The following is a 26,832-nucleotide window of genomic DNA, read 5'->3' on the forward strand; positions in this document are numbered from 1 at the left end:
GTTCGCCTATGTGAAATTCTCCCTTTCGAAATGCAAATGTCGGAGCTGCGCGTCTGTAACATTCCACTGCTGATCAGAAAATCCGCAGCGAGGAAACTAATGTGTCGCGCGAGACCAATTTTACCGCTAAATCCATTGCAGCCCCGCCTCCCTTTGCCACGGTCGGGCCCGGCCCTCGAGGCCTAGCATTGTCATTGGTTCGAGCGAGGGTGTCGTCTGGCGGGCTTGTCCACGCATCACGCTGACGTCAACGGCGCACGAGTCATTCAACGCGCTTCTATAAGATACAGGATGCTTTAAGCCGTTGAAGCGGAGTGCCGGGTTCATAACGGTGCTGTGAGCGAAAGAAGAGGAACAAAAAATTAAATCCATAAAAATTGATATGGCTTTGAGGGGGTCTCTTCTCCGTTTCCTGAAAAGGCAGATGGATTCATTCCAGCAGTGCAGAAAGCTGGGACAGTCGGTTGCCGTTGTTGGAGCTCCTTTCTCTAGGGGACAGGTGAGCATCCAAGCCTTACAGGTGTAACTGTCTCCTTTGTAACGTTTTAGCGAAAAAGGGGCAATAAACGAAAGAGAAACAAGCGAGCCAACTCATTGACAGCAATACTGTCCTCTTATTATCATTATTATCGATAAGGTCGTTGTTACTTAAAGTGACAGCCACAGGTCGTCGCCTTCTGATTTTCTGCGTTGTATAACACTAAATGCGATATTTCACGTTTAAGGAATCTTTGATAATTTTGAAGTTCAGTAAATATTTAAGGGGGAATTATACATGATGCAATATTGCGCGCGCCACGAGATAAAAGCGGTCCCTGGCGCCGGCGCCTGCCTGTAGAGGCGAATGCGACACCAAGTGTCCGGGATGCTGAAACCGAACCCGGGCCGCAACGGTCAAAAAGCGAGAGATGGGTGGGACACCTGGGCAGCTACATGAATTGAAAAGCTCAAGTGGCCTGGGGACTATAGTCTGGTAGTCTGTTAGATACGCTGGCACGACTGCCTGAACGTAGTAAAATCTAGAATGTTCCAGACAGTACAAGAGGGTCCGTGAAACCTCAGCCTTAAACTGCAAAACGCCACCCGATGCAGTTATTAATTGCAATATCCATAATGATTTCGTTTTAAACCTTCAGTGTATCCTACGCAGTTCTTTTCTCAAGCTATTGTGTGACTTTCTTTTTTGCTATTGTTTGCATTCAGGGAGGGAATAATGAGTGAATGAATAACACAAATGCCACACACCTACCAAATGGGTCAGGAGCTGGCAAACACATTAAGTCCTTATTAAAACTTATAAGTCAATTATTTCTATGTTACGTAATAACAGTTTGGTTGCGAAAGTGCCCTGCGATTCTTTGTTGTCACGTCGGGGGATCGTCGCTTGATGTCCCTTGGAACTGACGCAGATGAGCCTCCGACATAGGACTGTAACGAAAATGTTTAGGGCAATGGACAAGTCCTGCTTTTGATGTATTTATAACATTTAGGTAGCGAAAAGTAAAATAAGAAAATGAATAAGATAAAGCAGTGGTTCTCAAGTTCAGTCGTGGGAGACCCCTAATTGCAGGAGGTTTTTGTTCCACCCTTTCACAGTGACTTATTAATTGATCACATTTTTTATTTAGCGTTCTCATTTCCCTTCTTTCATTTTCCATTCAAAAATTATAGTATTGTGAAATTCAGATTTATAAGAAATATATGTGTGTGTATATATGTATATATGTGTGTCAATATATGTGTATATATATGTATGTGTATATATGTATATATGTAAATATTTTTTGCCATATCTTTCAGTGCTTTCATATTTCCTTTTTTGTTTACTAGTTCTTTAGAGTTTTCTGTCAAAATTACACTTTATTACTAACGATTATCGACTGACACCAGTACAAACAACACAGAATTGTGCTATCACCCACTTGTGTTATTATTACCAAATAATATCTGGAATAACATATAGCATATACTATATATATAGCATAATTCTTTAAATATTGATCAATTAAAATAAACAAACTGGCATTGGAGTCTAATTAAAGGAGGAGGGTGGGATAAAAAATTTAAAACCACAGTGGGCCCACAGGAACAAGCTTGAGAGCCACTAACATGAAGGAAATCAAAAGAAGGGGAGTAGAAATATGTAAAGTAAATAGTCTTATATTTTTGTACAGTGCAGCATCACCAGCATTCTATCAAACACTTGGAATCGTAATTTAAAGTACTGCTGGTCCACTATTTGCATCTATAGCAAGGGTTACAGGATTCAGTACAGAGTAAAGTGAAATTATTGCTTGTGTTTGCTAATTAACACACAATATGTATTTTGACATTGTAAGACATAATTTGCTGTATTTAGTGCATTTATAATCCCTATTTGTCTATTCTCTTGTCCTCTCCTAGTGCTATCAAACACAAATCTAATAATTAAAAGCAATTAGTAAGGTACATTTGTCTTTGACAGGCTCAGGGCGTAAAACAGACTTTCATTTATCAGTAAAGTGAAAATAAAATCCAAACCATCATACACACACACACACATATATAATCCTTATGAGCAGACAAATAAAACAAATATTTTGTAGTCTTTCTGCTTCTACGCTATTGGAATGGCAGTTGTGCTGATTATTCTAAGATAAATTACAGTAACGTAAACAGAGCTAAACCTAAATGGTAAACGGTGATGAAAGAAAGAAAACTCTCTGGACATCCACCGTTTGTTGGATAGAGTCTGACATTGGCCAGAGGTCCTATGTTAACACCAAAATCCTAATAGTCTATTTTCAGTTTTTCATATGTACATAACTTGAGAATGTCCTTAGGAAGCTCACGTTACTGCAAGTATCAAGTCTACCTGTCCAAGTGTGTAATCGCAGCCAGCAGATTATTTTAACGCAGCATAGTGAATTGAAATGATACTGGAAATCAGATGAAGCAGCATTTTCCATAATTAAAACACATCTACTACTCCCAAGTTTCAGACAAACCTGGTATGACTTTATACTGAAAAACGGAAAGGCAAGTGTCGATAGGAGGAAGACAGAGCATCAAGAGCCTGTATTGTTTTCCTTTATTATGATTATCGCCTAAAATGTACATTAAATTATGTTCAAACATGCTGTGCTGTTTATAGCATATTGATGTGAATGCACCTCTCTTACTCTTGAATTAGATAAACTTTATGGGTCTTCTGATGCCAATGCAGAGTCACTGGAAGCACACAGGAAGAGACCCTGTATAAGTTGTTGGTCCATCACAAGGCACAATTGCATTTTTTGAGGTATTTTGTGATTTGCTTTTTATAGAAAAGAAGAGGAGTTGAGCATGGACCTCGTGTGATCAGAGCGGCAGGACTAGAAGAACGGCTTTCCAACATGGGTAAGCTACCTACCCCGTGTGTCACATGTGATAAAACTCCAGTGTGTATGCCTACCCTGGGATGTCAAATATGCATGTTTAATTCGTCAGGTGAAATGAAATGAAATCTAATGCCAAGGCATATATTTATTCTAAAGACTTGCTATTTCTATTCTGTTTAGCTCTGTCAGTGAACTTGTATTGGAATTGGGCTTGACAAATTGTGTGTTAGTTAGTTTAGTTCATTTTTTACTTATAAATTTTATTTCACTGAGGTAGGTCAAAGAAATTTTGACGACTAATAAACCAGTACCAGTGCTGACGAGTATTCTGTACTCTTTAGGCATGTTCCAGTCTGGCACCCATGTCGAGTAAAACCTAGCCACTCTCTGTTTTAGCATATGGGAAAGCGTCCATTTTATAATGAGATGTGCAGCATATGATGGTGCCAGTTCACAGCTTTCTGCAAAGTTTGCACTGTTACTTATACTCGTTTGAGGTTTCTCAGAGAAAAATTCAGGTTATTCCCACAGCCATAAGTCATGCCATTAGATTGGCTGATAACACAGAACCATATCCATTTTTTACTGTGGCTTGCAGTTTATTGGGGTCCACTCAAAGGAGATTTCCTGATTTGAACCACAATGATAAAATAACTTCTGTCAAAAGGCAAGACTGAATTATGAGTGGATGGGAGAAAAGCTCAACCAGGTGCTGCATAGGAATAACAGGTGATTAAAACTCTAAATATGAAATGTATGTTCATAAAGCTGCAGGCTGGCACCATACTGTTAGAAGCTAGATCTATTAAATCTGTGACTATGGAAGCAGTCTCTTTTTAAACTGGCTGAATATTAGTGCTATAGTGAATTTTAATGCAGTGGGAGTCTGCCTACTTAGGTTGAGATGCTACAGAAAAGCTGCTGATGGGGAAAATGAACCTGAAACACATAAGTAGATTAGAAGGGTATTGACTCTCACCAAGACAAGCAGATTTAAAAAAAAAATGACATGGATGTTTGATGACATGGAAGGTTGAAGTCTAGCATGGAGGAACAAATAGCATAGTGTCTTTATAAAAAGCTAATGTGTGTTTTGTTTAGCATGCATTGCTTGGTCTAAACCTGATCAAAGTGAAAGCTATGAAAACAACTAAGTAAAATAAAATTTAGTTTCAGTTGGTTCACTCTCCTTTTTTCATTCGTGTAGCATACATTTCCTGCCTGTCACCATGACTTGGACATGAATTCTGTGTGACTTGTGTTGCCTCAGCCAAGTGGGCATATAATCAGACATGACTGGCTTACATAGCAGACTGCTGAGTCAATTATTCATGCTATTCTAAACGCCAGCCCTGAGCTTTTCATTATTTTTCCGTCTGGTATAGAACTGAGAAGGGTAACCAAGAGCTGATGTAATAACCAGTAATTTTGCTTCTCAGTTTTAATGGGTTGATATTACTTTAAGTCGTCTTTACAATCTCATTTTTATGCTCTTTAAATTTTTCTTTAAAACTTTTGGCTGCTTGTTCCTTTTTTAGTTTTATTGTCAGTTGGCACCTGGTTAAAGTTAAAACAGTAACTTTTGCAGTTTAAAATTAAAACAAGCCATGAAGGGTTGGGAATCCTAACCAGCAAGCTAACTAAAGTGGAGCACTAACATATTGAATTAGCAGCAATAGTTGGCTTCTAATTTAGGAAATTGGGTTGGAATCAAAACTTGTAGATATCCAAGACAGAACTTTGGTAACCCCACAATAAAGCTAACATGCATGTGTTCAGGATGTGAAGGGTAAAGGAATTTTCAAATAAAAGTCAACACAGGCACATGGACAAATGTGCAAACCATTCAGACAGCAGTTATTAAGGAATCAAACTCAGGACTGCAGAGGTCTGGGGCAGCATCACAAAGTGCTGTACACCCAGCTTATTAGATATTTAGTAAATTAACAAACTAAAAAATTCAATTGAGAATATTGACTGACTAAATAATTTTAAATAGCCTAGTTACAGTACACACAATGAAAAGTGGTATATGGCCTATTTATTTATTGCTTTTTCCAGTGTTTTGTGAGAATACAGAAATGGCTTTAGTCTTCTTGAGATCTGTGCTGTCAAAACATGGTTGTAATTTCAGTAAAAGGTACTATGTAGAATTAATGTTGGTATTTGTCTAAAGTGTGCTGTGATGACACAGTGGTTAGTCCCACTCCTGTATTAGTTCAGGAATCTGGGTTCTGTTTCTAGTCCGCTCACTATGTGCGTGTGTGGTTTGCAAATCCTTGTTTTGCGTATTTGAGAATTTTACTTTCTTTCTGCTTCCCAAAGATGGACATTCTAGTTGTCCCTGCATTGGCTAGTTCTGCTTTCAGAAATGCTCCTGCAACCATCTAACTAAACAATGTTTTGATGGATGTATACCTTGAAGTTCTGTTTAAAGTACCTATTATAATAGGTGTCTTGTGAAATAAACATGGATTGGTAATCAGGCACTGGATAAACATTTGCTGATTTTTAAAGAGGTTTCAGCATTCTCTCACCAGCCCAAAGGGTTGACATGCATCACCTGTAGTACTATTTTTGCATACAATTTTACTTTAAATTGCCTTGTATAATTCAGAAAAGAACTTGGATGGAGGTCATTTCAGCCTGTTGAGTTTGACATCTGTGTGATCCCACTTGCATGTCCTGATCTGGCAGTGGTTTACATAAAGAGACTCTTACAGAGTTCAGCAGAGACATTAATGTTACCCGATATCGAGATTGTGGCGAGGAAATGTGCAAGTCATCTTGTCCTGCATATGAAATGTGTTTATGCCAGTGGAGCTGTCTGGCATCCAGCCACCTGTCTCAAAATAGAAAGAAGGAGACTAAACTGCTCTGTTGGCACAGATGTCACCTCCCAGGAAGTTCAGCTGCTTTCCGTTTTCAGACACTGTATTTTCTAGGCAAGTGAGCAACCGTATGAGAGGAGATGTTTCCGTGCCTTTGCCAACTGTTACTGTTTTTCTGCTCGTTACTCTGGGTTGCCTCATTATGGCAGTCAGCAGGTGGGTTTACTCTGAGGCAAGCAAGTTTAGCTCATTTAGCTCAGCAGAAAAAAGCATCTTCAGCTCTTTACACTTAATTAACATACCTAATGAACTTGCTTTACCTTTCTGTGCTGGGCAGCTGTCCCATCTAAAATAGCTGCCCGGCAAGATTTGTACATTCCTGCCTGACTACTTTAAATCATCACTGCCTTTAACTTCCTTAATAATATTAATAATAATAATAATAAATTTTATTTATATAGCACCTTTCCCATGCTCAAGGCACTTACAGAATATAAGAAAAAACGGCAGGGTATACAGTTAATAGCATTGCACAAACCAAATAAATAAAGAAGATTATGACAGTGAATTCACAGAAAAAAAAGCCTAACAGACAACATAATTGATGGTCTAGCATACACACAGGTTACATGAGCATCTTAACATAGAGATAAACTGAGAGAAGGGTAATAAAGTCAAGTAGAGCTAAAATCCTTCCTGAATAGATGAGTTTTGAGTTGTTTTTTAAAAGAATTCATGGAGTCAGCTGATCTGATTAATTTCGGTAGGTCATTCCAGAGTCTGGGCGCTATACACCTGAAGGCCCTGTCACCTATGGAGTGTAGATTAGTGTGGGGCACAACAAGATTGCCAGAATCAGAGGACCTTAGTGGGAGGGCAGGCACATAGTGATGGAGAAGGTCACTGATGTAGTTAAGTGTGAGATTATTTAAGGCTTTGTAGGTTATTAGTAGGATTTTATATTTGATTCTGTAAGACACAGGGAGCCAGTGAAGATGGAGCAGGATGGGTGTTATGTGCTCACTGCTGCTGGTTCGAGTAAGGACTCTTGCAGCTGTTTTGAATGAGCTGGAGCTGTGATATAAGTTTAAAAGGGGCACCTGCCAGCAGCAAGTTACAATAATCAACGTGGGATGTGATAAAAGCATGGACAAGTTTCTCAGCATTAGAAAAGGAGAGGAAGGAGCGAACACAGAATATGTTACTAAGGTGAAAGTAAGAAAGTTTCTTAATGTGATTTATGTGGCGGAATAAGAGAGGGAGGAATCAAAAATGACACCAAGATTCTTTGCAGTAGAGGCAGGTCTGATGAGATCACCGCCAAGATGGACTGGGAAAGAGCTCATTTTATTAAGTTGCCTTTTAGTCCCAATTTGCAGGAGTTCAGTTTTGTTGCAGTTTAATTTTAAAGAGCTCTGCTCCATCCAGGTTTTACTTTCACTAAGGCAGGTTGTGAGCTGAGAAAGCTCTGATGAAGTTCCACTTTTAAAATTGAAGTAGAGTTGAGTATCATCTGCATAGAAATGATAACCCAGTCCATAGCTACGGATAATATGGCCAAGGGGAAGCATATAAATACAGAAGAGAAGAGGGCCAAGGACAGAGCCCTGAGGAACTCCATGTGTGACTGGTGCCGAGCTGGATCTGCTGTTGCCAAGACTAACAAACTCTTGCCTATCAGTCAGATAGGACTTGAACCACTGGAGCGCAGTGCCAGAGATACCCAGCATGTTCTCCATTGTGGACAGTGGAATGTCATGTCTGACAGTGTCAAATGCTGCACTGAGGTCTAATAGAATTAATATGCTGGCTTGTCCAGAGTCTGCTGCCATAAGCAAATCATTGGTTACTTGTAGCAGAGCAGTTTCACAGCTGTGCCGCGCCCTAAAACCAGATTGAAAGGGTTCCATCAAGTTATTAGTGGTTAAGTAATTGGTGAGCTGGGAGGCTACAACACGCTCAAGAACTTTTGACAGGAAAGGTAAGTGGGAAATAGGCCGGAAATTGTTAAGATTGTCAGCATCAAGACCAGACTTTTTTAACATTGGGGTTACAGAAGCGATTTTAAAAGTGAGCGGCACAGAGCCAGTGTCAAGGGATGAGTTTATTATTGTCCAGGTTTGTCTATCAGGAAACCTTCAGTGTAGGGAAATGTACTGTGGAAAGGTTGTTCTACTTACAGTACCACCACAATAATAGCAAAACAATCACAACAGATGTCAACAGTAACAAATTTTCTATGTTAGAGAATCATTCATCGTACAATCCACGTTTGCCTGTGTTGGGAGGCCCCATTGAGTGTGTAGCTGTAGTAGTTAGGATGCTTGTTCTGTTTTCTGTCTGTGTCTGTGCTAGCTGAGGTGCTCTGGCCAATGACTTCTGTCAAAGTAGGCAAGAGTGTAATGCTGGAAGTTTGCCACAATTATAAAATCCTATTGTTGAGCAGGGCAACAATTATTGTGTTCCTGTGTGTTTAGGTTTACGTGGTTGTGCAGTTTGTTCTAAAGTGCCTTGGGATATGGTAGCACTTTTTATAATATTAAGATAACGTTTCTTTGGTACAATACATCAATCCGTGTTAAGCTATGAGGTTGGATTCATTTTTTACTAGAAATCTCTGTTAAAAATTTCTATTGACAGAACGCAGGCAGTACATTTCTCACTGACTGATACAACATAATAATGAAAAAAGCAAAGGATATAGTAAAAAAAAAAATTAACTAATGTGACATAATAGGTAAAAAAAAACTATATATTTTATATAAAAGAGTAAGAATGTTATGTTTTTTTTTAATGTAAAGCTATTAAATACACAAATGATAGTGGCGCACTGAATATTGATTGGATTTTAATCCTAGCTTCACCTGGTCAAGATCACAGGGCCTGGAGCCGATCCTGGCAGCATTGAGTGTAAAACAGACAGCAGTCTTGACTGTAGTGACATTCTATCACAGGCCCCATTAATGGCCACACCATCACTCATAGTGGGCCACTTTAAACACTCAGTCATATAGCCATCCGTTTTAAGTAATATTCTTATTAATAGTTGTGCTAATTTAGTCAGTATTAAGCACAAAGCAAAAAACAGCCAAGACACATTCAAACCCATGCCCATGCTCTGTACAGATGTACATGCACCTCTTTAGGATGTGAGACCATACTGACACTGCAGGACCAAGCAGACTCTAGGCAGAAAGCATCACCATTGTGAATCAAAGTGAGACCCAAGCTCTTTGAAGTGGCAGAATGAGATACTTTACATTTATTTTGGTGCCAACTCATACAGGATTAGATCTCAGAATAGAATAAATCAATAAACCAAATCACATAAAAAAGATCATGATGGTGGAATGTTATTTGACAAGTAGGGAGTTTTAATTGTGCTATTTCACAGTAGGATGATCCCCAAATGGGCATTGCATGATAAAAGCTGTAGGCAGTTGGGCTTTGGCTCCTTGCTGCTCCATATGGCAAAAGCAGGTTCACAAAAGTTTACTAAGTACACTGACAAGAAATTTGGTGGGGTGTTTTGAGTCACATGTGATTGGCAAGTGTATTAAGCTTAAAAGTAGGGAAATGCCTTGCTTTGTGACTTGGACCTACCTTTCATTTTACCTTACTTCTTGCAGATAACCTTTATTTAACTTTATTTGTTTATGGGAAAACTGAATAAAGCACTGGTCATGTGATAGGCCATGATTAACTGGGAAGATTTCAAACTACTGGGAGGATATACAAATGGGTATGGGCGTTTGTATAGTGTTTGTGATAAGACATCCACTAGGTGCTGTTTATTAAATGGTAAGAAGGATAATAAATGATTTTTGCAATTCAAGTCACTGCACTATAAAAAAAAGGAATTATGGATATATGAAAATGTGTTATAAAGCTGAGAGTGGAGCTCATTTATTTAAATAATAATAAACATTGTGGCAGATAGTATTGCCTCCAGATAGAGCTTGTACCCTGGACCCATTTTAACTGGCAGTCTAAAGTGTTAATGTGTGTTTCCTATTGCATCGAGTTTTGGTTTATGCTTTGCACCCATTGCTGCTGAGAGGGGCTCAAGATGCTTTTGTCTCTTTACTCGATAAAGCAAAATGTAGAAAATATTTTGATGAATGGGAATCATACTAATCAAAAATTATTGTCATGGTGGAATTAGCAAAATATGAAAGGTGTACCTAGCATGCACAACCTGAAAAAATTATCGTTCGGCAACCTGGTTGAATGGAAATAGGTCAAATAAAACAAGAGCACGGGCAGCACGGTGGCGCAGTGCACTGCTGCCTCGCAGTAAGGAGACCTGGGTTGGCTTCCCAGGTCCTCCCTGCGTGGAGTTTGCATGTTCTTCCCGTGTCTGCGTGGGTTTCCTCTGGGTGATCCGGTTTCCTCCCACAGTCCAAAGACATGATGGTCAGGTGCATTGGCAACCCTAAATTGTCCCTAGTGTGTGCTTGGTGTGTGGGTGTGTATGTATGTGTGCCCTGCGGTGGGCTGGCACCCTGCTCGGGGTTTTTTCCTGCCTTGCAGCTGGTGCTGGCTGGAATTGGCTCCAGCAGACCCCTGTGACCCTGTATTAGGATATAGCGGGTTGGTAAATGACTGACTGATTGAAAACAACAGCACCGCCCAGATGAGCTGTAAGGTCAGAATTAATCACAGCAAGTTGTTACAAAATGATTTTTGGAAAGGAAATATTTCATGAAATATTTTTCTTTTAACTCTTTAAAGGTTGTGATTTTTGTATTTAAAATCTCATTGTTTTCATCAAGTTTTGTTCAACACTTTTGCTGATGGAAAAAACAGTTTATTTTATATAGTACCTTTTCATCAACAACCTTTTATTTTACAGTTCATTGTGTTAACCACAAGGCCACGATACCAATAAATCTGTAGCTGGACCTAAAAGTATTGGGCTTACTCTGAATTGCATTCTCTTATTTTCTTTGGCTATATCTTTAGTAATATGATGGATACCAAAGTGTATATGATTGTCAAATACAATAAATTCATTTTATTAAGCATCTTACCGTAATGAACACCATCAGAGCACTTTTTACAGCTCATAATCATACAGAGTGTCACATTGAATGTGAATAGATAATCATGTGGTTTACAACTTATAAACTCATTTGCTCTACCACACTGGTAATAAACTGGAAAATCTACATTTAAATTTAGCATTATTAAATCCTTTTGTGTTTTTTTTAGTAAAGCATCCAAAAATGTGATTAATCTTTAAACTTGTAGTACCCGTCATGAGGAGGTTCTTCACAGGTAGTATGCATTTTCTACATATTTCTTTGTTGTGAGTGAGTACTGACTGGTTAAAAGATTTAAATGGGGTCATCTCAATTCAGGGGTGGACAATAAACATGCAAGTGAATGCTTTACAGTTTAAAACCTTTACCACTAGGCCACACTTGTCAGTAAATGCAAGGTTTGTCAGGTGAGCCACACAGCAATGCTTACCCCTCGAATTATAATGTCCATGCTGATATAGTAATATCATAAACAATGTAACATTCTTAAATCTACATAATCCAATTCATGGTCATGGGGACTGAGGCAACAGTCCATCACTGCTCACACAGGGTCAATTTAGAATTGTTAGTTAACCAAACTGGTGCATCTCTGGGGTGTGAGAGGAAAACTGAACTGGGGAGAAATGTGTAAACTCCACATAGACAATAACAAGCATGGAATTTCAACCAAGAATGCCACATTTTGTTATATGCAAAAATCAAATGGAACAAAACTCTTGTTTCATCCAGCATTCCATGTTATGTTCAATGACAACACCTTGTTTCTCTTCAACCCTGACTTTGCACGTCTATCTCTCCACCTAACATTGAAAGATGTAAAATCGTTTTGCAAATATGTAGCATAAACCTGAGTCCTGCTTAAACAAACAAAGCAATATGCTGCTGTTGATCTTGACCGTGGAGGCAGCAGTTTTCAAATGGAAAAGCTGATTCAATTTTAACCCAGCTGTCCTGAAACACTATACCCCAGCTGCTGGCCAAAGCTGTTATCCCTTACGTAACAACTATCCTATCTGAGTACCTTCAGAGGTAGGTGTGCAGTTTTGTGTGCTGCAATGTCGGCATGAGCTGGGAATAGAGCTCCACGCATTTAAAATAGAAAAGGCAGCAAAGGTCTAGATGAGCAAACTGTGACGAGTGTTGTTAATTTAAGTGTGTCTTTAATTTCTTGTTTACTTCACACAGTAAAGAATCCTAATTTTGATCAAATAGATCAAGGGCACAGGGGAGTAGCCGACCTGTTACAGAGGTCTTGCAGAAGGACATTTCACGTCTTGAGCCTATATTAAGTTAAAGTTTTTTTTAGTTTTAATGCCGTTTTTTTGGTACATACAATTAGAAGATGATTTTTAAGTTTAGTATTTGTACAATGTATAGTGAGATTTGTCATGCAATGGCTGAAGATTAACACATTCAGAGTACACCTCTATTATCATTATATAACACATTAATCCAACAGCTTCTGACTACATGTCATTGCTTGCCTTTTCTCCTTCACTTACTTGTTCCTTGCAATAATGCACAGTCATGCTTCTAAATCATCCTGTTGCATAGTTGAATGAGTCCTTGGAATGTTCTGTAGAATTTTCCACTCACACCCTTCATTAGAAATTTGACATTTATATATATAAATGGTGCTCTCATTTGCCTCAGAGGATACTGAGAATGCTAAGGATGATAAAACGGGTGGTTCTGAAGCTTGGTGGCTGTCGGATTTTGTCCCCCCTAGTTTCACATTCGTTGAGTCGTTGTACCTGTGACTGACCTCGTCTAACTTACTGTTTTGTTTATTTTCTTTTGTCTGATTTTGCATTCAGGGAAACACAACAGTGTGATTTTACATTTATTAGACATTTTTGAATATTTTCATTTTGCTCTAGCTTTAAATACTTACAGTAACTCTGTTTTGTTGTTTTCCTGTTAATCTTCTTAATTTGCCTTTTATTCTTTGTAGACTGTTTCCTTAATTTTATCCAAATAATGACAGCATCAAGCACAGTAGACACACAGGCAAATGATACTGGATGTTTAAAGGCTGCAGCTACTTTATTGTCAGACCCACCGAGGTGCTCATTAGAATGTTAACAGGTTAAATGACCAGAACACCTGGAAAAGCAGAATCAAAATCATAATTGGGATGAAATTTGAAAAAAAAAATAAACTAGAAAGTCTTGGCATAAATCCTTGGTACATTCTAATAAAAATGTACAATTCTTACATTTTTAACATAGAATCTGGGAAATAACATCTTGCTTAAATAGTGTAGGAGTCCAATTGAAACAGAAGTTAGTTGAAACAAAAACCTGCAACCTCATTTGGTTTCTATGGCTAAGTTTGAGAACCACTGACTTATAAAGCACACCTCCACACTCATTTTCAAATGTAATTATATGGGTATCATGATACATTTTATGTGCTCTGGTGTACAGCCACATCCCAAAGTTGTGCTTGCTAATTTAACGTGTCTTGCCAATGCATGCAGTTACAAATTCTTCTTGGTCAGTCCACTGTCCATGAGAATGTAGTAAAATAAGTAGATACAGAAAACAGATGCATTCCCCTCTGCAGTGTATTGCTAAACTTCTAACCCAGCAGCTTTTGCAGCATTCATTTCAGGACACACTGATATTCACTCATCAATCTTTGTGTTCTAAACCTGCAAATTCCAGCATGAGATGGAAACAGGAGTCTGTCTTCATATCACTTGGAGTCTTGCAGACACCAGCCCTCGATGAGATGCCTGTTCGTTAAAAACACATGCTTCTTCATACTGGGCTAATGTACAGTAAAATGTATTAATTTACTGACAAGCATGCTTGATGAGTAGATGTTTCCTGTTAACCCACTTTGTAAATTTGGGCTTCCATCTCTCCTTCAGGCTAATGCCAACTTGAAGACTCCCCAGCATATGTTGTTCACTTAACTGAGGGACTAGCAGTCCTATTATAAGTAGATCTTCCTTTTTCAACCATGTTACATTTGCTGGCTAAGGTTTCTTGTTTTTCAATATGTTTACCTGTTTTCAGAATAAAAGAGAAAAGTAAATCGCAGGTCTGTTTTCGGGTGGTGGCATCTACAATATGCTGTCTATATCAAAAATTACTTATTGTTTCTATTCTGAAATTGGCGCTTGAGTAGTGCTAGGTGTAAAAGGAATTGATTAAAATGGTTAATAAGAATCTACTGACATTGCTGTTATCTTAAAAACAGTAACTTTGTCAAAGTATGTGTTGATGTGTTGATCATTTAACCGCGTTTAAATGTCAAATGTGGCTTGTTCTGGAATTTGAAGAAAGATAAAAGGTGTTTTACAAAGCATACAAGTAATCTCAGTATTACGCAACGTCTGAGTGAAACACTGTATGGGAAGCAGCCGGTATTAACCTCCTGTAACTTTCTTTTTCTGTCATTCTTGTTGATGATGTATTTTAGTTTCATTTTAATTACTTAAAGTTAACCTGCAGTGACTTGCTCCTAAATCTCTTTCAACTATTGTTGGCATTGCAAAATCTGACTTATTAGATCATAAATTCTTCGCAATGGTTCATAGATACAGTAAATATTTTGTATCCCTAATTTGTTGCCTAGAATTTAAACTGTTCATGGAGGAAGTATTCAATCTGATTATTCTGCCACAAAGTAACATATGGCAAAGGGGTTATTTTTATTTTCTTTTTGTGTTGTTTGTTCTGGTAGAATTCAAACAGTGAAGGAAGGCATGCATTGCTATTAAAAATAAACAGAAGCAGAGTTCAGTTTATCTAATTCACCCATGTATCCATCTATTTTCTAAGGACAAAGGAAATTTTTTATTTAGGCTGTCTTAGAAGAAAGCTGAAAGTGACTTTCAGACAGTCACAAATATAAATATGAAGGGGATGGGGAAAGCCTCATCCCTGGAAGAGTCAAAATCACTGGAGAGCCAATGGGTTCAGGCCTGTTGGGGATCAGATCTGGTGTGGTGCCGAGGCGTCACCCAAGGATCCTGAGCTGTTTTGTCATGTGGTGGGTGTGGCAATGCTCGTTATCAGCGTGTGCTCCCCAGCCTCACCTGATCTATCCTGTAATTTTATGCTTTCTAGTTTTTCTTAAATAAATCGCTGTGGCTATTGCTGTTACTTGTAAATTTCAATAGCACTCTGTCATTTATAGTTTTGACCACTATTTAACTTCTCTATATGTCGATTTGGTACATTATTGTTTTTTTATTCAGGTACTGCAGCCTTTGTAATACATACCCAAAGACATGCAGGTTAGGCTTACTGGAGTTTTTAATCTTTTAATCTTAATATTAACTAGCCCTTTCTCAGTTAAGGTGTATGTGAGTTAGTCCTGCCATGTACTGGTGCCCAATCCACACCATGTGCCCCTTTACATACGGCTCAGCCAGGATAACCCCAAAGCCCAGAGACCATGGTGTAAATTAAGCTCATTTGAAAGTGTTTTAATATAAAAACTGGGAATTATTTTCAAGAATGTCCATAATTGCATGTCAAGAACAGAATCTGCATTGTACCCTTTGAGCCCAAGATTTAATTATTGAGTGGAATCTCCCATCTAGTATTCTTACATAGTAAAGCCTTCTAGAAGAATAAGAAGCAGGGTTCTTTGGTTGGATTGTATCTTGCATCTGCTTTAGGAGTACTGAGGAACTGCCCACTGGGAATCAAGTGTCCTAGCATATACACCTTGGCATATCACCACAACCTACAGCAAGGACATGTTTTACCTTTACATACTTATTTATGTATTTATGTACTTATGTATCTACCTACCTATTTATTTACTGTATTTAAAGAGCTTCAGTAAAAAGTCAGATTTCTCTCTAGGAACAAATAATGAGCCCCACTTCTCATAAATCACTTAGAAGGGAGCATGCTAACCTAGGGGTTGAGCTGCTAGAGTACCACTGGATATTAGTAAACAGGCAGTCTGTTAGGGGTGTAAAGACTCCTATGGCTGCCAGAGATCACAGTGGTCTAGGGAAGGCTGTGGTCTCCAAATACGTCCTCAAAATGACCTAGGAGGTATTCCGTAGATGAAGTTAAAATGGGTGCTCTCCACCAGTTGCCAATTTTTTTTTTGTACTAATTATGTAAAGTGGTCTTTGAAATTACTCCAGGATTGGAAAATGACTGACTGAACACAACGTACACAATAAGAATTTTCAAAATAACTATTTTGTCACTTGCTCCTTAGCAGTATAATGTTCTTACTGCATGTTGGATGCCTTTCATACTTATGATGATTATTAGTAAGTTTTCAAGTTTTTAAGGATCCCTTCTTAGGCTGTTTGCTGATGCAAAATTAAAAACCATGGAAATTTACTACAAGTAATATCATTATTGTATTTTCAAATCAAGCCACTAAAACCTGTCATGATGACCGAGTGGGTGATGTTGGTTCCTCATAACAGAACACACATTTGCCTTACAGTCTGTTGCATTTGACCAAGTAATTGAATCTCTTCCCACAGTCCAAGGACCGTGATGTTTATGCAAGTCACACCTTTAAAATAACCCAATGGAAATTAAGGCTTTGCTGAATGTGCACAGCATCACAGAAGGGACTGAACTTACAGTCTTGTGACCATCTCTCTACTTCTTACATTGAGTCACCATTTAATCAGCTGTATTAAGTATAACTGTAGATAATCCTCATCATTTCCTGTGCTCTTTTAAACATTTAGAAATACTGGATCTAAATCAAGACATCACTGAGGACTATTTTAAATGACTCCCCACCTCAGTGGCTATCACACTGCTTGACGTCCTTTTGGTGCCCTATAACTGGAATGCCTGTGACATACTTTTTTCCACTCCACTATGACCACCCAGCACAAAGTGAGCTGTTTACTCTGCTGGCAGTCTGCTTTTTGCATGAGAGGGGTCTCTTGCTTTTTATTGTGCAGAGTAGAGTGCCATTAACATTACGCACTTTCACAGAACACTTTACAGAGGAGTGAAGATTACAGTACAGCATCTGACAGACCTGGTGATGGTACCATAAAGTCTGAAACCTTAGTACAAGTACAGACAAGACTGCAGTATTTATAGTAAGAGGACCTTGGACAGGACCTGGTGTTGAGAATAAAGAAAAGTAAACTACAGAAACTCAAATGTCATCTGAAACAAGATAAGCTGTGACACAGTGAAGTGCAATATCCTTGATTCAGTTTTGAGAGGTCAGGAAAAAAAAAGTTCTAGATGTCAAAAATGAGATGTGCATACTTAGCAATGGTTTAAATGCGGCTCTTAACAGAGCCTCACAGGTAGACCCATGAGCACAATTCAGTAGAAAACATTACACAGGAGGTTACTAGCAATAGTTACATTTAGCACAACTATCATTGTCCTCCCGCTCTAGCTAAGATATTTCTCAAAAAACACAAGAGTTTTGGTTCAAACTACTGAATTAACCTACTGCTTGACCTTCAGAGGCCAGTTCCCCTTGGTTTCCTGCCGTTAAAAAAGTACTACTGTCAAGTAATTTCACATCATCCATTTGGTTAACCTGCTAATATAGAGCAATTAATTGCCTACTTAAGTAATACATTTTGTATTATGAATATACAGAAGTGTTTATTCAACCTGAACCTCTCTCAGTGCCCTCTGTGTAATGTATTGTATTTCTGTCCAATTCTGCTTGGAGATTGTTTTTGAGGTACTGGTACCGTATTTCCAAGAAGATGGATGATATGACAGCACTTGTCAAGGTAAAGGGTCAAGATTAGGATATTAATGCTTTTTGCTGGGAAACAAGGAACCATTAGGTAAGATTGGGTCATTAGCTTAGAAATTAATAATTAGCCTCATGTGAAAAGATAACCAAGCAAGAGTGTAGTTTACTGTCAAGCAGAATGTTATAAATGAATTAAATAAAACCAGGTTTGCAGGTAAACATCTCATCATGGAGAGGTGCAGCAATGTTCAAGAGCCCAGTAGTTGCAAGAAAAATCTAATGTTAGATATTCTATACAGTATAAGATAAATATCCAGCTCTTTTCCTGTTTCTGCTTTCGAAAGATTATATTTTGTCTCTCAAGAAGAGGGATGGAAAAACTGTTTGAGTATTTGAATTTTAGCAGCTGACCACAGACTACCATTAAAGATTTAAAGGACTCTGTGAATTATAATTTCAACCTCTTTTTATTCTTATTTAAGGTTGCAACGTTTGTGACTATGGAGATCTGAGTTTTACTCATCTAAACATTGATGAGACCTACAAAGGTGTCCACTTCCCACGAACTGTCGGATTGGCAAACAAAGTGCTGGCAGATACAGTGAGCAGAGCAGTCGGCAGCGGCAACACCTGTGTGATGCTCGGTGGGGATCACAGGTAGGGGTTTATATTTTTTTTTATGATATCTTCACGTCAAAGCCACAGGTTCTTCACTGACAAGTCCAGAATTATTGAACCTCTTGGTTTGCTCATTTATGGCTTAACATAGCTGCACACCGCTTGTACAGCAACACATTGACACAGATTAAACAAAGCAGACTTCCAGTGAAATAAAATAAACAGTTTTTATATACAGTGGCAGCAATGATAGAAAATCACAAAGCACAAACTGGAAGTATGTAGATAATCGATCTGCCCGGACATTTTTAAATGTCATTTTGTGTTTCCATGATAAATATGACATGCAGATATATAATATATTTGAAAGAGCTGTAAAATGCCTGCATTATGACAGTCCAAACAAGTCATGAAATATGTAAACATGTGCACCCTATGAGAGCTTCTTAGGTTATCATAGTTTCCAAAACAAATACATAGTTTCCATCGGAGGTGTGCTTGGCATTGTTTTTAAGTAACTGATTTGTTTACACTGAATACAGGCAACTGAATATCAGCTCTTCCTTTATGACCATCCAGGGCCTTTAAAAATGAGCACAAGTAGAAGGAGAAGCAAGTGGATACACAGCTGCCTGGCAGTAAGCAGAAAGGAGTCAGATTTCAAAGGATGCAGATTGCCGGCAGTGAGTGATTCACACATAGGCATGGGATGGGCAGGTTACCTTTCAGTGCCAAGTGGGAAAAATGAGGACTGAACAGCCTTCATCTTTCCAAAGACTTTTTCAGTCTTTGAGTATGCATAGCAAGTAGCATGTTTCAGAAAACAATAGCTGCAGCCATTTTCAAATATATTTAACATTTGATTTAAACTGTGTTCATTAATTTACACACAATTCATATTCTGTTGTAATTTCACCTAGGGAAGAGCAGTCTTACCAAATGGGAATGAAAGTGTTATTGATACAGTCTCGGAAAGATGTGTATTTGTAACACATCTTTAATATTTTATTGCTGCCATTGTGCATTAGTGTAAGATTTCTGCCATAAGCATCAGGTTTGGAAGATATTCTCTTTTTACAGCTTCAGTAGCAATTAAAGCAGATTACCCTGACATAAGTGTGAACTGATGTGGTTTTCAGAAACCTTTAAAATGCAGTAGAGTCAGTAGTGAGGGAAATTTCTTTGGCTAGGGGAATCATTTTTGCAGCAGCTGAAGACAGGTAACCTTTTTTTCTGCCAAACCCTAACCCTTTATCCTAGTCACTTGTAAAATGGTTAATTCCCTAAGAGTTGGAAAAGGTCATCACCCTGCCTGAATCAGTAGGTGGAGTGCAGTTGTTGATTCAGAGTTTACCTTAAGGCCTTCTGTTTAGCCTTCACTTTCTCAATGTGGCAGAAGTCTGAGTGCAATGACTGCTTAGAGCACGGGTTCCTACATTTTTTCGGCTTGCGAGCTACTTTTAAAATGATCAGGTCAGAATGATCTACCTAAATTAAAAATTATATATATATATATATATATATATATATATATATATATATATATATATATATATATATATACTGTATACTGAGAATACTTTATACATAAAACATATGTTGTTGTACCTTGCATAACTGAATAACCTTTATGGCACAATAACAATTCAATACATTTATGGTCACTACAGTACTTGGATTTAATAATCTTCATGTGGGAAAAGGCTGACTTGCATAAATAAGTAGAGCCGAATAATGCAGTCAAGGAGGTAGCACATTTCCTCATATTTTGGTTTTTTTCCTCTGTGAGTAAGTTCTAAAACTGTCCATGAGCCCCATACTTCAGCTAAATGTCATCCTGTAGTGTCAAAATCTCATCTTCCACTGTAGAGGAGTTTTAGGTGAAAGAGTGTTGCAATTTTTGATGTGGGTGAATCACCCTAAACATCTTCCCTAAATAGATAGCACTTAAATGTAGCGATTGGCTCAAGTAAAGCTGAGTCTTGAAACCGTCTGTCAAAGTCTGACCATTTTCAATCTGCTCTGTGTAGCGAATGCTGTCAAGTTGCGCACACGCCTCCTATTGCATGTCCACCTCCGATGCGAGGTTTTGGATGTTCCTCAAATCAAGGCGCTGCAGCTTTGAGGACAGATGTTGCATTTTTCGTTTGAGAGCATTAACTGAGCTAATCATATTGACCATGGAGTTCTCTTTTCCTTGCAGCTGTAAATTAAGCTCATTCAACATGTTGGTCAGATCGGAAAAAAAATGCCAAATCTGGTAGCCATTGATCGTTATTAAGTTGCTTATATTCTGCATGTTTAATGACAAGGAGAAACTCCTTTTTCTCTGGCCAGGAGTCTTGAAATCTCAGCAGGAATTTCTCCCTAGCCATTTGCCTCAAGAAGGCCTCTTTTATTATCTCTCCATCTTGGAAGGACTTCTTATAATTAATGATTGAGTGACTCACCCGGAACAATGCTTTGGTGTGTCTGCCTTTGCTTTTGAATTCAGCCGAGTGAAAAATGACGGCTGTCCATTTAACTACGATTTTAGTTCTCAGAGTTTAGTTTCTCAGATCGCTTTTTGGAAGGAAGTCAGTTCCGTAGTTTTTATGAACAGTTCGAAAGTGCCTTTCCACATTTTCCTTCTTTGGAATAGCAATGATAGATTGACAGATCAGACAAATGCACTTCAGTTGTGACATTATGAGAGAAAAAAATCCTCTTCCAATTCTACATCCAGCTTATAAACAACACTTTTTTTTTTAATTCCCTTCTTTAGTCGATATAACTTGGAAGACTAACTAGATCACAGCCGGAGTTTTGCAGTAGCTTGTGCGTTTGATCGTGCGTGTGGGATGACCAGTGTGTTAGAAGAAAAGAGATCTTAGACTGGCCGCCCTGTATGTGAATCAAGTGGCAAATGCCATAGGGAGGATATATGATAGACTAATGTTTAAAAAAATTTTTTTTGAATGCAACGCGATCTACCTGCACTACCTTTCTGATCTACGTCTTGGGCACCCCTGGTTTAGAGGGTGTAGTATTCAGTTTTTACACACAATCGAAAATGATTGTTTAGATTTTGATATGGCCTTTATAAAAATTGCCATTGTCATGAGAATATTCAATTAGTCTTAGACACATTGTAAGTGACCAAAATTGCATTTAATAAGTTGGATAATTTTTTTTTTTAGCTTAGCCATTGGATCAGTTCAGGGTCACTCCCGGCACTGTCCAGATTTGTGCCTGATCTGGGTGGATGCGCATGCGGACATCAACACACCACTCACCTCTCCTTCTGGAAACCTTCATGGCCAGTCAGTCGCATTTCTGCTTAAAGATCTACAGAATAAGGTAATTTATGTGTTTAGGCTCACAAATTAAAAAAAAAAAAGAAATTTTTCTCAGAATTCTTGGTGATTACTAGTAACTATAAAAGAGGGAGAATTGAAAATTATCACTAAGTGTGTATTACTAAAATACATAATTAAAATTCAGTTGTTGGACAGTGGGCTTGAAGAGACTTTGAGTGGTTTATTGATCGCCTTAAAATGTACAGATAGGCTACTCTTATTCCTATTCATTGGCCTAACATATCAGAACACTGACACGATGGAAATGTGTTTAATTGGATTGTGGGGTAAGCATGCTGCAAGCTTTGTAGTCCTCATGTGCCCTGATGACCACTTAAAATAGTACTATTTGGTGGAAAGCAGATTAAGGTTACAAATTGCTAAGGCAACTGTAAACCAAACTAGGTATGGATTAGACAGCCAACAGAATGGAGTACAGTTAGGAAAAATAATTATATGTATATTTTTAATGTAAACAGTTAAACAAAACACTTCTGTAAATCGTGGAATTACAGAAAGTGGATAGTAATGTAGATTATACTTCCAGTATATAAAGAATACTTCAGATGAGGTGTGAAATGTTTGCAGTCATATGGCAAAATCATTTGGTTCCTTTCACTCCCATAATTAAAAACTAAAAAGACACAAAAAATTATTGAAGAAGTGTAAGAACCTGTGAAGAAATCACTTCTAACAGCTTGGAAATGCTGTTTTTATATTTTTTTGTGTTTTTCCTTTCCAGATTCCTGAACTTCCTGGTTTCTCCTGGGTTACACCATGCCTTTCTGCTTCTGATATTGTATACATTGGACTTCGGGATGTTGACCCTGGGGAGCAGTAAGTGCATAATTGTACCAACTTACTTAATTGATTCCCATCAAATAGCAGAGGAATTAAGCTTTGGTTTAGAAATTACCATTTTAATTTTGTAGTCTGTAAAAAAAATTTAAAGGTGAGGAAAAGATCCAAGGGAAAGTATAGTCTTGAGTGTCATTTTTCAGACCTATGCTAGCCTCATGATTTACAGCTTAACATAGAGAAATTTAGAAAATACACTGTGCTATAAGCTTTGGACCTTTCCTATTGTACCTGTACTCTTTCACAACATTTTTTATAAGATTGCCATTGCTTGCTTTTCAGTGGGATCCTTAAGAACTGTGGAATCAAGTACTTCTCCATGAGGGACATTGATCACTTTGGAATCCAGAGGGTGATGGAGCTCACATTTGACCACTTACTTGACAGGTGTGTTGAACATTTTATTCCTCCTGAATGACATACGAGCCCACATTGATTTCAGTTGACTCAAGAGACTACCGTATTGTGTTCCAGCACTAAATGTAAAACTTTCCTGCAGTCTGATTCCAATAGTTTATAGCTCAAATTGTCTGTGGGTATAGGAATAAAGCCAGCGTCATGTAAATTATGGGAACCTCTCGGGTACTATTACCCAAATAAATAAAATTACTAGTGTCTTAATTAAAGTTATTCTTTACACTTGTTCTTCAAGGTCAATAGTAGCAGTAGCGTCACTTTGTGATAGGCTGCTGCATGTATGGGAAATATTCCTCCCTTGCCCCCAGTTCTTCCTCGAATAGGTTCCAGCTTTCCCATGACCCTGTTCAGGATTAAGTGGGTTAAGAAGATGGATGGATGTAAAACTACTGACAGTAGTACACTAAAAAAACATATATAGAATGAAACATGCATATAGAATACATACAAGAACATGTGTTTGTTATTATGAATAGCCTTTAATTAAATGTATGCTGTGTGGTTATAAACTGTCTCAGAGTTGAATGCTTATGTAACTTTTACCAGAATGAGAAACAGAGAGAAAAGTAACGTCTGAGATTTTTAATGATCCTGTGTGCCTTCTCCTGCGTGGGTTATACAGTATGCAGTACATGAATCTGACAATTCGCACATGCTGGGGTATGCAAGCTAGGAAGTCCTTCCTGGAAGAGGGTGTGGAGGGTGGCATGAAGCCCAGAGTGTAATTAAAATAAAATAAAAATGGTAGGTTAAAAAAACACACACACACACATCACTTAAATATTTATAAATAGAAGCAGAGTTAAGTGTTAAATACACTATCACATTATCTAGGTCTCCTTCACGCTTTGTTAATTCCTTTTGCCTGCTGCTGTTGGGATAAGCAAAGTGTACATACAGGAAATGAGCATACCAGTAAGAGAATGTGACACAGGTCTGTGCTATCACAAGAACTGCCCTTTTAAGGGGGACCTGACAGCAGTACTGCAAAACCTTTTGTCGTTTATATAAGCTGAACAGCTAAGTTTCTTTTTTTTTTTTTTTTTTGTAACCTTCTGGTTCTGAAGGAACTAAAGTCAGAACTTTTCTGTTAGGTCAAGTAGGTCAAGCCTCAGTTTGACCGAATCATGGAAATTCATTTTCTGGAAGACATATTAATAAGAACCAGTTGTTCTTTAGCTGTGCAAATTTGCATATTACTGCCGTTGTTAAGGAGGAAGGAAAAGCAACACTCATGTCTTACACAAGTGTGCCTAGTCACAGGAAATTGACTCAGTCCAGCACAGACAAGACTGTGTTCCTTCTTTACTCGGAAAAATCTCGGAACATCTGCCAAGGCCAGGAATCACTTTTGAGTCACTTTTCTTTTTTTACGGAAATGTTTAACATCAACAAACAGTGACTCAAAACTGAGCCCTTATCAAGGGGAAATGACCACAAGGAAATGAAGGGGGTGGGTTTTGGGGTCTGGGGTGGATTTCTTGTAGAATGAGCCAACAGGTGTGGAAGTAACTGAAAACAGGAGAGTAAATTCTCTTAGTTGGCATAATTACTTAAAATATGAAAGCTTTATGTTGCCAAGGTCTGTTGGCCTATTCAGGATCTGGCTCTCCACACCTCTACCAGAGATGTCAACATGGAGAATGTTAAGAAACATTTTTTCAGACCTATGCTAGCCCCATGATTTACAGCTTAACATAGAGATATTTAGAGAATACACTGTGCTATAAGCTTTGGACCTTTCCTACTGTACCTGTACTTTTCACAACATTTTTATAAGATTGCCATTGCTTGCTTTCAGTGGGTTCCTTAAGAACCGTGGAATCAAGTACTTCTTCATGAGGGACATTGATCACTTTGGAATCCTACTTTTTTTTTTGTAACTTTCTAGTTCTGAAGGAACTAAAGTCAGAACTTTTAATGCACCTATTAGGTCAAGTAGGTCAAGCCTCAGTTTGACCGAATCATGGAAATTCATTTTCTGGAAGACATATTAATAAGAACCAGTTGTTCTTTAGCTGTGTGAATTTGCATATTACTGCCATTGTTAAGGAGGAAGGAAAAGCAACACTCATGTCTTACACAAGTGTGCCTAGTCACAGGAAATTGACTCAGTCCAGCACAGACAAGACTGTGTTCCTTCTTTGCTCGGAAAAATCTCGGAACATCTGCCAAGGCCAGGAATCACTTTTGAGTCACTTTTATTTTTTTACGTAAACGTTGTTTAACATCAACAAACAGTGACTCAAAACTGAGCCCTTATCAAGGGGAAATGACCACAAGGAAATGAAGGGGGTGGTTTGTTTAGGGTTAGTGGATTTCTTGTAAAAGGAGCCAACAGGTGTGAAAGTAACTGAAAACAGGAGAGGTAAATGCTCTTAGTTGGCATAGTTACTTAAAATATGAAAGCTTTATGCTGCCAAAGTTATTATACTATTATGATTCTGATATCCTGAACCCTTCTGGTCTTGCGGTATTGGGCATTTTAGTTTTTATTGCATCTGTAAAGGTATACATGGCACAGAACTGTTAACATGAGCTGTAGAGGCAAGTTTGGTTGAAAGGTGTGTTACCTTCCTCTCTCCTAGAAAACAGAGACCAATCCACCTAAGCTTTGACATTGATGCTTTTGACCCCTCGCTGGCTCCTGCTACTGGTACTCCAGTAATTGGAGGGCTGACGTACAGAGAGGGCATCTACATCACAGAAGAAATTCACAACACAGGTAAGCAAAGACTGATTGCAAGGGAGATATATATATATATACACATATATACATATACATATATACATATACATATACATATACATATATATATACAAATCGTGAATAAAAACTGAATGCAATGATGTGGAGGTGCCAACTTCTAATATTTTATTCAGAATAGAACATAAATCACGGAACAAAAGTTTAAACTGAGAAAATGTACCATTTTAAGGGAAAAATATGTTGATTCAGAATTTCATGGTGTCAACAAATCCCAAAAAAGTTGGGACAAGGCCATTTTCACCACTGTGTGGCATCTCCCCTTCTTCTTACAACACTCAACAGACATCTGGGGACCGAGGAGACCAGTTTCTCAAGTTTAGAAATAGGAATGCTCTTCCATTCTTGTCTAATACAGGCCTCTAACTGTTCAATCGTCTTGGGCCTTCTTTGTCGCACCTTCTTCTTTATGATGCACCAAATGTTCTCTATAGGTGAAAGATCTGGATTGCAGACTGGCCATTTCAGTACCCTGATCCTTCTCCTACGCAGCCATGATGTTGTGATTGATGCAGAATGTGGTCTGGCATTATCTTGTTGAAAAATGCAGGGTTTTCCCTGAAAGAGATGACGTCTGGATGGGAGCATATGTTGTTCTAGAACCTGAACATATTTATCTGCATTGATGGTGCCTTTCCAGACATGCAAGCTGCCCATGCCACACGCACTCATGCAACCCCATACCATCAGAGATGCAGGATTCTGAACTGAGCGTTGATAACAACTTGGGTTGTCCTTGTCCTCTTTGGTCCGGATGACATAGCGTCCCAGATTTCCAAAAAGAACTTTGAATCGTGACTCGTCTGACCACAGAACAGTCTTCCATTTTGCCACACTCCATTTTAAATGATCCCTATATATATAAAAGGTGATTCTGAACATAGAGCCTTTAAAAACCAATGGGAGGCTGAGTAT

General features: G+C 38.3%; 1 protein-coding gene across 1 annotated transcript in view; it reads left to right on the plus strand.

Annotated features, from left to right (window-relative positions):
* Window positions 1-263: 263 nt before the first annotated feature.
* The window catches only part of arg2 (arginase 2), a 34,785-nt gene continuing 8,216 nt past the window's right edge, over window positions 264-26,832 (plus strand). Inside the window, exons 1-7 of the mRNA XM_039741219.1 lie at window positions 264-499; window positions 3,306-3,378; window positions 18,402-18,576; window positions 21,717-21,876; window positions 22,618-22,712; window positions 23,016-23,120; window positions 25,739-25,875. Of these exons, the coding sequence (XP_039597153.1) occupies window positions 383-499; window positions 3,306-3,378; window positions 18,402-18,576; window positions 21,717-21,876; window positions 22,618-22,712; window positions 23,016-23,120; window positions 25,739-25,875 (862 nt within the window). The 5' untranslated portion in view covers window positions 264-382. The remainder of the gene's footprint in view (window positions 500-3,305; window positions 3,379-18,401; window positions 18,577-21,716; window positions 21,877-22,617; window positions 22,713-23,015; window positions 23,121-25,738; window positions 25,876-26,832) is intronic.

The sequence above is a fragment of the Polypterus senegalus genome, chromosome 18, assembly GCF_016835505.1.
Source record: "Polypterus senegalus isolate Bchr_013 chromosome 18, ASM1683550v1, whole genome shotgun sequence".
Taxonomy (NCBI): Eukaryota; Metazoa; Chordata; class Cladistia; order Polypteriformes; family Polypteridae; genus Polypterus; species Polypterus senegalus.